This window comes from Miniopterus natalensis, chromosome 20, assembly GCF_054644295.1.
Source record: "Miniopterus natalensis isolate mMinNat1 chromosome 20, mMinNat1.hap1, whole genome shotgun sequence".
Classification (NCBI taxonomy): domain Eukaryota; kingdom Metazoa; phylum Chordata; class Mammalia; order Chiroptera; family Miniopteridae; genus Miniopterus; species Miniopterus natalensis.
In genome coordinates this window covers 14,011,071-14,023,497 of record NC_142100.1, presented here as the reverse complement: position 1 = coordinate 14,023,497, position 12,427 = coordinate 14,011,071, and the positions used below count along the sequence as shown (strand labels likewise).

General features: G+C 54.5%; 1 protein-coding gene across 1 annotated transcript in view; it reads left to right on the top strand.

Annotated features, from left to right (window-relative positions):
* BCR (BCR activator of RhoGEF and GTPase) overlaps nucleotides 1-12,156 on the top strand; it is a 105,413-nt gene extending 93,257 nt beyond the window's left edge. The window contains exons 17-23 of the mRNA XM_087828459.1: nucleotides 4,013-4,072; nucleotides 4,941-5,050; nucleotides 6,601-6,740; nucleotides 7,610-7,744; nucleotides 8,465-8,570; nucleotides 9,092-9,254; nucleotides 9,596-12,156. Coding sequence (XP_087684585.1) covers nucleotides 4,013-4,072; nucleotides 4,941-5,050; nucleotides 6,601-6,740; nucleotides 7,610-7,744; nucleotides 8,465-8,570; nucleotides 9,092-9,254; nucleotides 9,596-9,685 — 804 coding nt within the window. The 3' untranslated portion in view covers nucleotides 9,686-12,156. The remainder of the gene's footprint in view (nucleotides 1-4,012; nucleotides 4,073-4,940; nucleotides 5,051-6,600; nucleotides 6,741-7,609; nucleotides 7,745-8,464; nucleotides 8,571-9,091; nucleotides 9,255-9,595) is intronic.
* Nucleotides 12,157-12,427: the final 271 nt, after the last annotated feature.

The window sequence follows — 12,427 nt, the reverse complement described above, 5'->3', positions numbered from 1 at the left end:
ACCAACAGTCCAGATTTATAATATTTCCATCACCCCAAAATGATCCCCTTGCTCCCATTTAGTCACTCTCTGTTTGCACTCCAGACCCAGACTGCTCTGCTTTTTGTCTATGGGTTTGCCCATTTTATATGTTTTATATAAGTGGAATCATACTATATTGTGCTCTTCAGTAGCTGACTCCTTCCACTTAGCATTAATGTGTTCGAGGGTCATCCACATCATACCAAGTATCAGTACTTCATTCCCTTTTATGGCTGAATCGTAATCCGTCATATGCATGCGTATACCACATTTTGTTTATCCATTCGCCGACAACCCAGACGGACACTTGGGCTATTTCCAGCTCAGAGCTCTTACTTACAGTTAGTGCTATTGTGAACATGTGTACAGAAGTCTTTCTGTGTACGGATGTTTTTGTTCTTCCTGTGTGGATACCAAGCAGTGGAATTGTTGGGTTGGGCAGCCAAGTTTAACTTTGTGAGGAGCTGTCCTACTTTTCCAGAGTGGCTGCAGCATCCAGTGTGTGAGGGTGCCTGTTTCTCCACACGCGCATCAACACTTGTTACAGTCTCTTTTTGATCATAGCCATCCTAGGGGAGGTTGCTTTATCTTTTATGTTGTTGTTAATCCTCACCTGAGGATTTTTTTTCTGTTGATGTTTTAGAGAGAGTGGAAGGGAGGGAGGGTGGGGGGTAGAGAGACAGAGAGAGAGAGAAAAACATCAACGTGAAAGAGACACGCCGATAGGTTGCCTCCTGAGGTGGGGGGTCGAACCTACAACCCAGGCGAGTGCCCTTGACTGGGAATCAAACCCGTAACCCTTTGTTGCACAAGCTGATGTTCTAACTACTGAGCCACACCAGCCAGGGCTGCTTTATCTTTTTAAGTGATGCTAGAATGTGGTTTTGGGATCAGAGAAGGACAGAAAGTTTAAAGTTGTGGGTGATGGACCCCAAGAGAACAGGCTCTGGTAATAACAGAACCAACCAGATTTCTGTTCCAGGGAGGTTCTCTTGTTCCTTAGAAAACCCACCCCACGGAGAAAGTGATGGTGCAGATGTGTGGAGCTCAGTCAGAAGCACTGGGGAAGCCCTGTTGGTCCATTCTGGGCGGTGACAGCAGTCTCCAAGGAGGCGAGGGAGGATCGAATGGCATTTCCTCCTGTGGATAGTTCCTTCCTGCCCCCCTCCCCCCCTCCGCTGAGGGTGGGTGAGAGGATACCCTGTGCTTGTCCACCAGAGACCCATCTGGCCTTGCCCGCTATGGAGCAAGCAGGGCAGCGTCTGGTCCTCAGCCAGGCTGCTACAGGGCAGCACTCAGTGTCTGCCCTGCCTGGACTGGCCCCTCCACCCACCGCCTCCCTGGAATGGATGCAAAGGGTAGCTTTCTAGGCAGACTTCGGGGCAGCCGGCCACCAGGCCCACTGCCCACACTTTTTCCTCTGAGACCCACATCTTGCCCAGCCCTGGGGGGACAAGCAGGATCCAGACCATTCTCCCCAGAACACCGCGTGTGAGCAGACATTACCCACCACCCAGTCCCCATCTCCCAGTGGTAACTGCGACCCTCGCAGGGGGAATCCGGAGCTCTCTCACATTTTCCCAAGACATCCATTTCCTGGTCCTCACTGTGGGTCATCTGTTTTTCCAAACCCCCGCTTGTTTACTTCTCCGATGCTTTAAATAGTCACTCGAGAGCTTGCCAGCCATGAATGTCGTTTGGGGGTGGACCGAGCGTCTCGGCCCCAGTGTTGTTATTCTTCATGCTACTTCCGCTCTGCTTAGCACGCTCTGTTCTTTGGAACGGAGCCAGCCTGGGGTTGGCCTTTCCTACTGGAGTCGCCATCCAGGGCCCCTGTGAGGGATGGGACCCAGTGAGGAACCATCTGCGGCACCGGGGCCCAGGTCTCACTCTGTAGGCCAGCTCCCGCTGAAGCCTCTGGGCCAGGTGGTGGTGGATAGGGACCTCAGTGTGGGGGCAGACGGTGGCACCGAATCCCCTCATCAGGGGGAGGGGCATGGGGTGTCCTCCGCCCTTGAGTCCACCTGAGGCAGCGCATGCCATATTTGGGGTTAGTAGCGGGGGTGGTGCAGGCCCTGGGGGTGTCCCCGGAGCACCTCCTACCATGAGATGGCCTGGCCAGATAGCCATGTTACTCAGCTTTTCCCAACGTACCCACAGGAAGCCAGCCACCTGAGTAGGAAATTGGGCTTTTCTGGGCTTTAGAGAAACCTATGACACAACAGAGTTCCCGTAACCAATAGGCTGCTAGTGGGGGTGTTTTTTCTAAACAGACAAAATGTAGAAAACTCAAGAGTAATAGGAAGCTTTGACCTTGGCAAGTCAGGCTGCTGGGGCGGGGCTTCCCACGAAGCCTGGTCAAAAGGCTGCAGAGGCCCAGGGGCTCCTCGTGCTCCTGCCCAGCTGTGCTCGCCTCTCAGATCAGCAGGACCGAGGATGCGAGAGACACTGTCTGCTCCCACCGCCATGCGGGGCCTTCTGCGGTACTTCCACCGGAGCCGGGCGGCCTGTGCCGAAAAGCACCTGTGTGCTCGAGGCACCACCCTGTGGACCCACATTCGAAACCTCATGTGCAAGGGCAAGGTGGGCCGGCGCGGGTGGGCTGTGGTTTCCCCGGGGGACAGTCAGGGCAGGGTCTCTGCTGCCCAGATGTCTCAGTGATCTCCTTTCTCTGTCCCTCTGCTTGTCAGCTGTGTTGGCCAATTCTCAGTTTTTGAGAGGAAAGGGGCCCAGTGATTACCGTTCTGTGGAGGGAAAGAGAAGAGTTTCTTCTGCTGAACCTGCTTGTTTCCCTTTTTTTCAAACTCCCAGCAGTGGTGTTGAACTCTCCCTTCCTCCCTGGGTGGCCAGGACAGGGTTTGGGGTTGATGGGGCAATAATGCGCTCCCCTCATGCTGTTCTCGTTTGGTGGAAAGCCAAGAGCTCTACTGGCCCGAGTGTGGAAGGGCCCTGGTGTCCTTCTCTCCTGGGAGGTAGAGGCAGCCGGGCCTTGTTTTCCAGCCACCTCATCTGCACAAGGCCCAGAGAGCTGTGGCCTGTTGGGTCCCTTACAGTGGATAGACGTGTGATGCCTTTCTAGGCCTAGCACTAGGCTCAGTACTGTCGTGTGTGTGTGTGTTTGTACACGTGTGTGCGTGCAGAAATCATGAGGCATGGTCTCTGCTCTTATGAGCTTGCCTATTAGTAGAAATGAACCATCGCCCAAAGCCAGGGATGATGACATAAGGAGTGGCAGGTTATATGGTATCGGACAGTGGCTCTCTGACCTGGCCTCACACCAGAATCTCCTGGGGAGGTTTCTAGTTAGGTGACTTTAAACAGCGTAGTCCTGCAGCCCAGTACTTGTGCAATGCTCGGGGTCGGGGGGTAGGTGTTTAGAGGGCCTTCCTGAGGCCCCCTCACTAGCTTTGTATTTTGGAGCTAGGCTTTGGCTCCTTCTGGACCAGACTCCAAACCACAAGACTGGCCTAGGCTGGATGCCCCTACTGCACAAGATCCTGCAGCCAGACTGCAGTGCATACGGTGGGAGGAACAGTGGCCCGAACTTTTGGATGGTATTGCCCCCAGGAAGTTGCTACTGAAACGGGGCTCCCAGAAATTTCACTTAAACCAACTACTACTCAGCCCTAGCTGAGCTGTAGGTTGATGAGGGAGGCAATGGAGCCCCCAGTTCCTGACCTGCCAGCATGGACTGCAGCTCCGACCTGGACAGGTTGGTGGGAGGAGCAGGGTGTAGGGCCCTGAGCTGTTCCTACTTCATACAAAAGGTGAACCTGGGCCCCAGACACAAAGGTCTGGGAACAGGAGGGCTCTACGGTTCCCAGCAGGTCCTGTCTTCTCTATGGGCCCCACTTGGCCTCTGGATAGAGATGCAGGCCGAGGTCCAACTCTGGTTCCGACTTAGGTGTGGAGAGTAGCAGGCTTGGGCTGCTGCCTGGCAGGACCTCTGCACAGACCCAGGGCTCTGATAATCATGACTCCTTGCTTTTAGCTGGACCCCCAGGCCCTACAGGACAGAGACTGGCAGCGGACCGTCATCGCCATGAATGGGGTATGTACCCACGGGGTTCTGCCAGCATTAGCTTCCCCCAGCACGTTAGCATGGCCCCGGCTAGTGTTGCAGGGGGGTGAGGCTGGAGGAAGGAGAGGCCCTGAAGAACAGAATCGCTGCACAAGAGGGGATCTGCATGGTGTTTGGAGTGCAGTCATCAGCCAGGCACTGAGCACCCCTCCCGAACACTGCTCCAGGGACACCACCAGGACAGGCGGCGCCTCAGCCCTGGGGTCTGCCCATGGAAGCTGACACCCCTGATTAGTCCTCAGTGCCCTTTAAAAAAACACTATCACACACCAAAAGAGGTCTGGGCATATATGACAAAATGTTAACATTTGGTAGATGATTCATGGCTTTTTATTATAGTATTCTCTGAACTTTTTCTCCAGTTATTTTTTTATGATTAAGAAACATACAGAGAACGGATTGGTGGTCAGTAGAGGCGAGGAGTGCAGGGGTGGGGAGAAATAGGTGAGGGGGTAAAGTTCTCATCACAAAAAAAGTGTGTAGCTATGTAAGCTGATGGATGTTAACTAGACTTGACTATAGTGATTGTTTCACAATATATACAACTACCTAATTATTATATTGTACACCTGGAACTAATAAAATGTTTTATGTCAATTATATCTCAGTTTTTAAAAAAAGAAGCAGTGGGGATTGTGGGGGCAGGTTCTGCAGGAGCTGGTCCTTAACCCACCCTGACCATCCTGGCTCTTGCTGATTTGGGCTGGGGCTTCCTCTCAGGGCTGTCCTGCCTGACACTGGGATTTGGTCCTGCTTTCCCCAGGGGTGGAGAGATTTGCCCTGGGAACTCGGGCTGTGAGGCCCAGAGGGTGAGAGGGCCTTTCCCCTTCTCCCACAGATTGAAGTGAAGCTCTCGGTTAAGTTCACCAGCAGGGAGTTCAGCTTGAAGAGAATGCCTTCCCGAAAACAGACAGGGGTCTTCGGAGTCAAGATTGCTGTGGTCACCAAGTGAGTGTCAAGGGGCTTGGGCTCTCAGGCCTCTTGTCCCCCACCAAGGTGTTTCTAGAGGAAAGAGCAGTGTGGGTCTCCCCTCTGTGCACAGCATGGTCACTGCACAAGGATGCCTCCCAGGCCCATGGGGGCACTGTGCTTAGCTGCCCTCCCGTGTTTACGGCAAAACTTAGCCCCGTAAACTAAGGATTGTCATTGTTCCTTTCCTGTGCAGGTAGGTTGGCCCCCATGACTCCTAGAACTGTGCAAGGACAGGGTTTTCTTCCCGCACTTGGAATTTGTCGTGATCTGGGTTCCTGTTGAATAATGGCAACCCCTGCCCCTGTGTCATGGGTCAGTCACGAGGAGAAGCCTGTATTTGGTTTGAGAGCAGTTCTCAGGGACATAGGCCGCTTCTTCCCAGAATTCATTCACTTCCCCAGTTGGAATCTGGCTGGGCCCCTGACCTTGTTGGTCATCCAGGCTGAGGCCTGTGTCAGGCATTCCCAGACACCTAATTGTATTGGAACACTGCTCCCCACCCCCAGCTGCACCCCAGCCGTTCCCATGGCACCTCTGGAAGACTCTGGGTGTGAGCAGAGAGGATTCTGTCAGCAACTAGCCCAAGTAAACACTGCTAATGAGGGTGGCTCTGGAAAGAGCTCTGCTGGGCTCCTGAATCCAGTTGCTAATAAACTAAACTGAAGCCAGCCCTCCAAACAGCACCATCTCCCTTTTTTAAAAAAAAAAAGAAAAAGTTTATTGATTTTTAGAGAGAGGGGGAGGGAGAGGGAAAACATCAATGTGAGGCACAACATTGACCAGCTGCCTCCTGCACGCCCCCTGCCAGGGATCCAGCCCAAAACTCAGGCATGTGCCCGTGACCAGGAATCAAACCAGCAACCTCCTGTTACGTAGGACAGTGTCCAACCAACTGAGTCATACCAGCCAGGGCACCATCTCCTATTTTTGAAGCATTTTTGCTCCAGGGTCCTACGTGGAAGTGCTGGAATTGTCCATTGTTAGGATTTGGAAGAGAAAAGCAGTTAAAATGACAGGTTTCTGAGCACTGGTGTTAGTCAACCCTTTGGAGTCCTGCACAAGGCAGATGTTGGTTGAGCACCTGCTGTGTGCTGGGCTCACCTCTTGCCAAGGTCTGGAAGGGCCAGGGATTTGCCTCATACAGCAAGTGGGTGACAGGGCCAGGGTTGGGTCCCATCTCCCGACTCAGAGACCAGACTGCTTTCCATGACACTGTGCAACTACCTATTGACCCAAGGCCTGAGATCGTTTAACTGGACTTCCTGTGATCCGATTCACTCCTGACCTTCCCCCCCAGGATCGTGTGCAACTCCCAGGTTGTCTGGCTACCTGGAGCTCATGCAGAGGCCCTGATAAGATATAAGCAATGATAGTCATGAGCTCACAGAGCAGACAAGGCTCTGTGTGCAGCTCACACCTGGCACCATCATCACCCATCTCCAGGTGTCCAAATAAGCAGTGGTTGTACCCCACTTTGGCTCACACCAGGGCTGCTGGGCACTAAAGGTGTTTCCCCTTCCCCGCAGAAGGGAGAGGTCCAAGGTGCCCTACATTGTGCGCCAGTGCGTGGAGGAGATCGAGCGCCGGGGCATGGAGGAAGTGGGCATCTACCGCGTGTCCGGTGTGGCCACGGACATCCAGGCACTGAAGGCGGCCTTCGACGTCAGTGAGTGTCAGCCCTGGGCAGTGTGGGATGGAGATGTGGGCCTGGAGTCCATGCTGACTCTCAGGGCGCCCTCTGTGGCCCGTGCTTGTTACATCACACTCCGCACTTTCTCGTCATTGAAAATGAGAAGAAAAAATATGGGAGACATTTCCCCAGATACCGGTTCTTAACCCCTTTAACCATGCCTGGCTCTTACTAAGTTGGACCGGGGCTTTCCCATGGGGCCTTTTTGCTGGGGCTCAGCCTGCTCTCCCTTGGGGTGGCAGAGAGCTGCCGACTGAAGCCCAGGGTCAGTGCGGTCTGACCAGTAGTAAAGCAGTTTGAGGGCTCTGAGGGGAGCAGTCCCAGCTGGTGCTGAGGTGTCTCTGTCTCCCTCACCTTCACACACCACGAAATTGGTGGAACAGCCCCAATGGCCAAAGACACCATGACCCCAGAGGGCCCTCGGAGTGGCTACATACTTCACCCTCCCTGGCCTGGAGCCCTGGAAGACCGAGCCCCACCCCCTCCCCATGACCAGAATGGGCCTGAACTATGGCGCAGAGGGCCAGTGGCCACCTGAGTCCAAAGGAAAAGCACTGGCTTAAACACTGAAATGGAACAAATAATCCAGTGTCTTCCTGTTACCAGAAAACACCAGCAGCTGGGCAGTTGTCACAGGGTAGAGCCACCCGATTCCTGCCCAGGTACCCTGCCTGTCCTTCACTGGGCTGCCCCTTGCCCAGCAGGGCGGTATGGGGAGGATGCCCGGAAAGTTCAAGATGAGCTCCTAAAAGGAGAAGAGCCCAGAAAGCAGTCAGCCAGACACGGGGAGCAGAACCCGATTCAGGATCTGAGAGTAGCCAGTTCCACTTCTGTGCTCTGTCCAGATAACAAGGACGTGTCCGTGATGATGAGCGAGATGGATGTCAATGCCATCGCTGGGACCCTGAAGCTCTACTTCCGTGAGCTGCCTGAGCCCCTCTTCACCGACGAGTTCTACCCCAACTTCGCCGAGGGCATCGGTGAGTGTGTGGGAGGCATCTCCCACCCCCTCTTGTCCAGTGTGTCCCCTCTGCCATGGTCTGTGTTTCAGCCCAAATTCTGCGTGTGCTGAGGGGGACCCAGAACCAGGTCGGTCCTAGAAGGCCTCTGTCTGTCCTCCAGCCACCTGCTGTCCCCGTCCCTGCAAATAGTTTGAGCGAGTACATGCCTGGGGGTGGGGTCTTGGAGGCTGCCTCCTCCTCACTAGAACACCTGTTCTGCTCCCCTAACTCCAGGTCTTAGCACATCAGCACCTGCAAACCCAAGCTGACCCCAAGTCAACCTGGAGGGTAGTGTCCAGGCTGGGGCACTGGTGTATAGATGGGGCAGCTGCAGCCTCTGCGTCCTGCCTCCGGGGCTATTCAGTAGGGGACCTGGTTCCCCCATCGTGCACAGGGTGATAAGGGAGCCCCCAGGGCCTCGTAGCCCCCCTGCCCCTCAGGCTGCCTGTTTCATTCCGTGCCTCATTTCCCTTGCCTTGGGCTTTTCTGAGCAGGAGGTGGGAATGGTCCAGTTGGTGTTCCCTGTGGTACCTTTGGCCCCTTTCAGCTAGAGAAAAGGTGTTCAAAGGGACTCGTCCCCACATAGGCTCCTGTCACAGGCTCCTGACTAGGGCTAGTGTTGGATGAACCAGGATGATGACAGCCTTGGATTGTCCTATGCCCAGTGACCCCAAGAAGTAACACACACACACCCCACAGCTCTTTCAGACCCTGTTGCAAAAGAGAGCTGCATGCTTAACTTGCTGCTGTCACTCCCAGAAGCCAACTTGGTGACCTTCCTCTTCCTTCTCGACCATCTGAAAAGGTAACCCCAGCTCTTCCTCGGGGGACTGGGGCTCCAGGATCTCCAGGCAGCAAGAGGAAGCTCTTTCTGTGCCCCACTGGCTCCCATCAAACTCCTTGACACCTGGTGCCTTCTGTCCCCACGTCTGGGGTTACCCACTCTGGGCACTAGAGCCATGGCTAACTTCTTCCCTCCCCACCGCCCTCCCCCTCTGCACCACAGCCTTAAGAGTGAGGTGCTTTGGCCACAGGCCAGCATTGTGCTTGGACCCCACCCCCCAGGTCATGGCGCAGAGCTGACCCAGACACCTGTTGGCCTCAACTACTCTTCGTTCTGGGCCCCTCAGACCCAGAAGAGCCACGGTGGTTCTGTTTGCAGCACAACCAGGGCAGGTTAGCTGTGCTATGGAGCCAGACCAAGGCAGGAAGGGGTGGCACCCCTCACCACTTTCCCTGAGGACTCCAGGGCGACTTGGCCCCTCTGCCTCACCTCTGTCCTGAAGGCCATGTCCCAACAGCACCCTCTGCTTTGGCCTTCCTCAGGGTGGCAGAAAAGGAGACAGTAAACAAGATGTCCCTGCACAACCTTGCCACGGTCTTCGGCCCCACGCTGCTCCGGCCCTCAGAGAAGGAGAGCAAGCTCCCTGCCAACCCCAGCCAGCCCATCTCCATGACTGACAGCTGGTCCCTGGAGGTCATGTCCCAGGTAGGAGGAGACAGGCTTGAGCCTCACAGAGGTTCGGCCTCTGCCTGTCCCACCCTGGGTCCTGCCAGTTGCCACTCAAATTGTACAGGGGAGATGGCCAGGGAGAGGGACTTGACTGGGGAGAGCTCTTGCCTTTGTACCTCATTGGGCTTCTCAGGGTGGTCCTCCAGGAGCACCCAGATCTCTTCCTGTGAGGGGCTCATGTCACCAGAGGAGCCCTCAGCATGCTGAGCTGGCCTTATGGCTGTAGTTACCGGGTTCTGCCTTTGGCCAGGAAGACCTCCCACCTGCACTGTAAGCACCCATCTAAGCTGCTTTCGTCGTCCTTTTGTGCCCCGCAGGTCCAGGTGCTGCTGTACTTCCTGCAGCTAGAGGCCATCCCTGCTCCAGACAGCAAGAGACAGAGCATCCTATTTTCCACTGAAGTCTAAAGACCCAACTCCATCTCCAAGAGGCTGGCAGAACAGCCTAGAAAACTCCTGGTGAAACAGGCCATCCACAGAGCAGGGACCGAATCTTCTTGAGGAGTGATTGGGCCACCTCCAAGAGCCAGGCCATCTTCCAAGAGACAGCTAGCTAGCTTCCCAAGGCAAAAGGCCAAGTGGCCTGGGCAGTTCTGGGCCCCCAGCCTGTGGGCCTGTGAGCTCCCAGCTGGCCGCAGACTCTGGTTTTCCATACCGCCACCAGAGGGCGCCCCAAAGCCAGCACGGCTCAGAGTGCAGGCCTGGCCACAGACCAGGCGAAGGGAGTGGTTTTTATGAACTTTTCAGAGTTTAAAAGATTTCTACTGGATCACTTGTCAAGATGCACCCTCTCCAGGGAGAAGGGAACATGACCAGATTCCCTCACTATCGTGTCTTGAATAAACACTGCTGCTGCTTTCATATCGTGGGGGCCACAGCCCTGTCCCTGTGTGGGTGGGGGCACTTAGATTTTCCTGACTTAAAAATTCGACTCCTGTATGTAGCAGGGTTTGAAAAGCTAAGTCAACACTGTGTAGCATTTGACCCCTTTCGCCTCCTTCTCTTTCTTTCTAGAAGGAAGTCTGTGCAGAAATGGGTTTCTTCCTTTTCTGACCTGTTACATTGTTTTTGCTGACCATGTGCCCCTGGGAATGCAGCTCTCCACATAACGTCCAGGACCGGACACCAGGGGGCGGGCGGCCCAGGCTGCGCACTTTATGGCTCGTTCTCTAGGGAGAGGGACCCCTGCCCACCATCCCAACCACCCCGCTGGGCGCACGCCGTCCTCTTCAGCTGAAAAAGGCCTTGATCTTGATCTCTAGCTTACCCCAGCCTGTCGCCCCTTGTGCCCTCACTCTCCCCCAAATCGTCCCCTCTTTTAGACTGCTTCAGTTCCTCCCTTTCTGCTGAACAAACTTAGTAAATTTTTGTAAAAGTTTCCCCTCGGCAGCATCTTGCTGACAGCTTGTTTTAAACTTTGATCCGAATAGCCTTTTGATACTTGAATATTTTTAAGTTTTATACATAGTTTCTAATTTTTTTCCTAACAGATTCAGATACCTAATAAGATATTAGAATGTACTCTGTGGACAGTCTGTGTCCCAGCGGCATTTTGTCTTCCTCCAAGCGCCAGCTCTGTCTTCAGGAGCCATTTCCAAAGCCTCCTGAGCACCGGGGGTTGGGAATGGGCTGCTCCACAGGCCAGCCGAGGGTGGCAGCTCCCATCCCAGAGCGGGCGGAAGGACAGACCTGCCCCCGCTCCCCGCTCTCCACGCACTTGACATTCCTGGTAACCCTCCTGAGCGTCTGGCTTGAAAGAGAGCTAGGAAGCCACTAAGTATTTTGAAGAAACAAGTCTATGAATACTGTGTCCGTTTTTAAACAAGAGGGGTTGGAGCAAGGAGAAAAGAAACTGTGAGAGGCAGAGTTTCCATGCTGGTCTTTCAGGAAGAGAGGATGTGATTAACCGGAGGAGGGAAGCCATGGTGCGACTCAGGAAGAGGTGTTTAGCTGTCACATGATTACACCAGTAGCGAGTGCCACTGTCCCATGATCCTACCCAAGTCCCTGGGGAGGTGGGAGGGCTCACCCAGCATGTCTCAGGGCAGCTCTCTCCTCTGCCTGTGGACCTGCCGAGCCAGGGGACAGAAAACAAAGCCACTTGAAGGTCTTACGTCTGCATACTGTATTTATTTAGTTTTACTTCTTTCTTTCAAGGAGAGCAGACCCACCGTTTTAAAGCAGTGCCGCTCTCCTGGGGGATAAGGGCAGGGAGCAGGGTCCTCCGGCCTCCGCACATTTCTGGACTCAGTGGGTTCCCTGGGGTTCCTCCGGCCTGGCCTCCCGTCCCCATCCATCTCAGCAAACCTCCAGCCCTGCAACGGGAAGACGCTTTGCTTAGAAAAGCTAAATCCAGCCCTTGCTTCCCTTTCCCCTGGTTTCTCATGATTTGCATCTGTCGCATTGAAACTGGAAAGCAATATATCAATGTCTGTGCCAATTTCCGTTCCCTCTCCCACCTCCTTCCCCTTTTTACTTTTATTTATATAGAATGTGTGCCGTTTAATGATGGAATGACCACTCTTCTGTAGCTGTAAAAGCGCTCCTTCGCTAGGCCACAGTGGCTGTGGTCACTTGGGATCCCCAGCTACATGCAGGCCTGTGGGTTGGCCAAGCCAGCATGGGGCAGGGAAGGCCTGGAGCCCAGATGCAACCTTCCACGAGGCACTGCTGCCAGATGCTGCAACAAGAAATGATGCTTCCCAGCCCTTGGCCCTGGGTCTGGAGCCATGAGTTTGGCTCCCTCACAAGGCAAGCTGACCTTCCATTGGAGGGGGGCTGGTCTCAGCAGCTGCATTTCTGCTTTTGAGCTCAACCATCTATATACCACTGTGGGGGGAAGGGACTGCTGACACTTTCATTAAAGTTACCTGAGACTACTTGGCATTAGTGGTGATTGTTGCATAAAAAAGAGAAACAGTGCCTCCGGGATGGGGTTGGGGTGGGCACTGGAGCTGGAGTGAAGGGCCCTGGTGCCCCATAGGCCTCCAGGAGAGTAGTGTGTGTGCCCTGTGGAGGAGCCAGGCCCGGTGATGCTGCTGGACAGCATTAGGACACAGAGCAGGAGCAGTCACTCTGAGGAGTAAGAGCTTTGGTCATCTGGTTTGAGACAGGGCAGAGGGGGCACTGGCTGTGCCAAGCACACCCAGC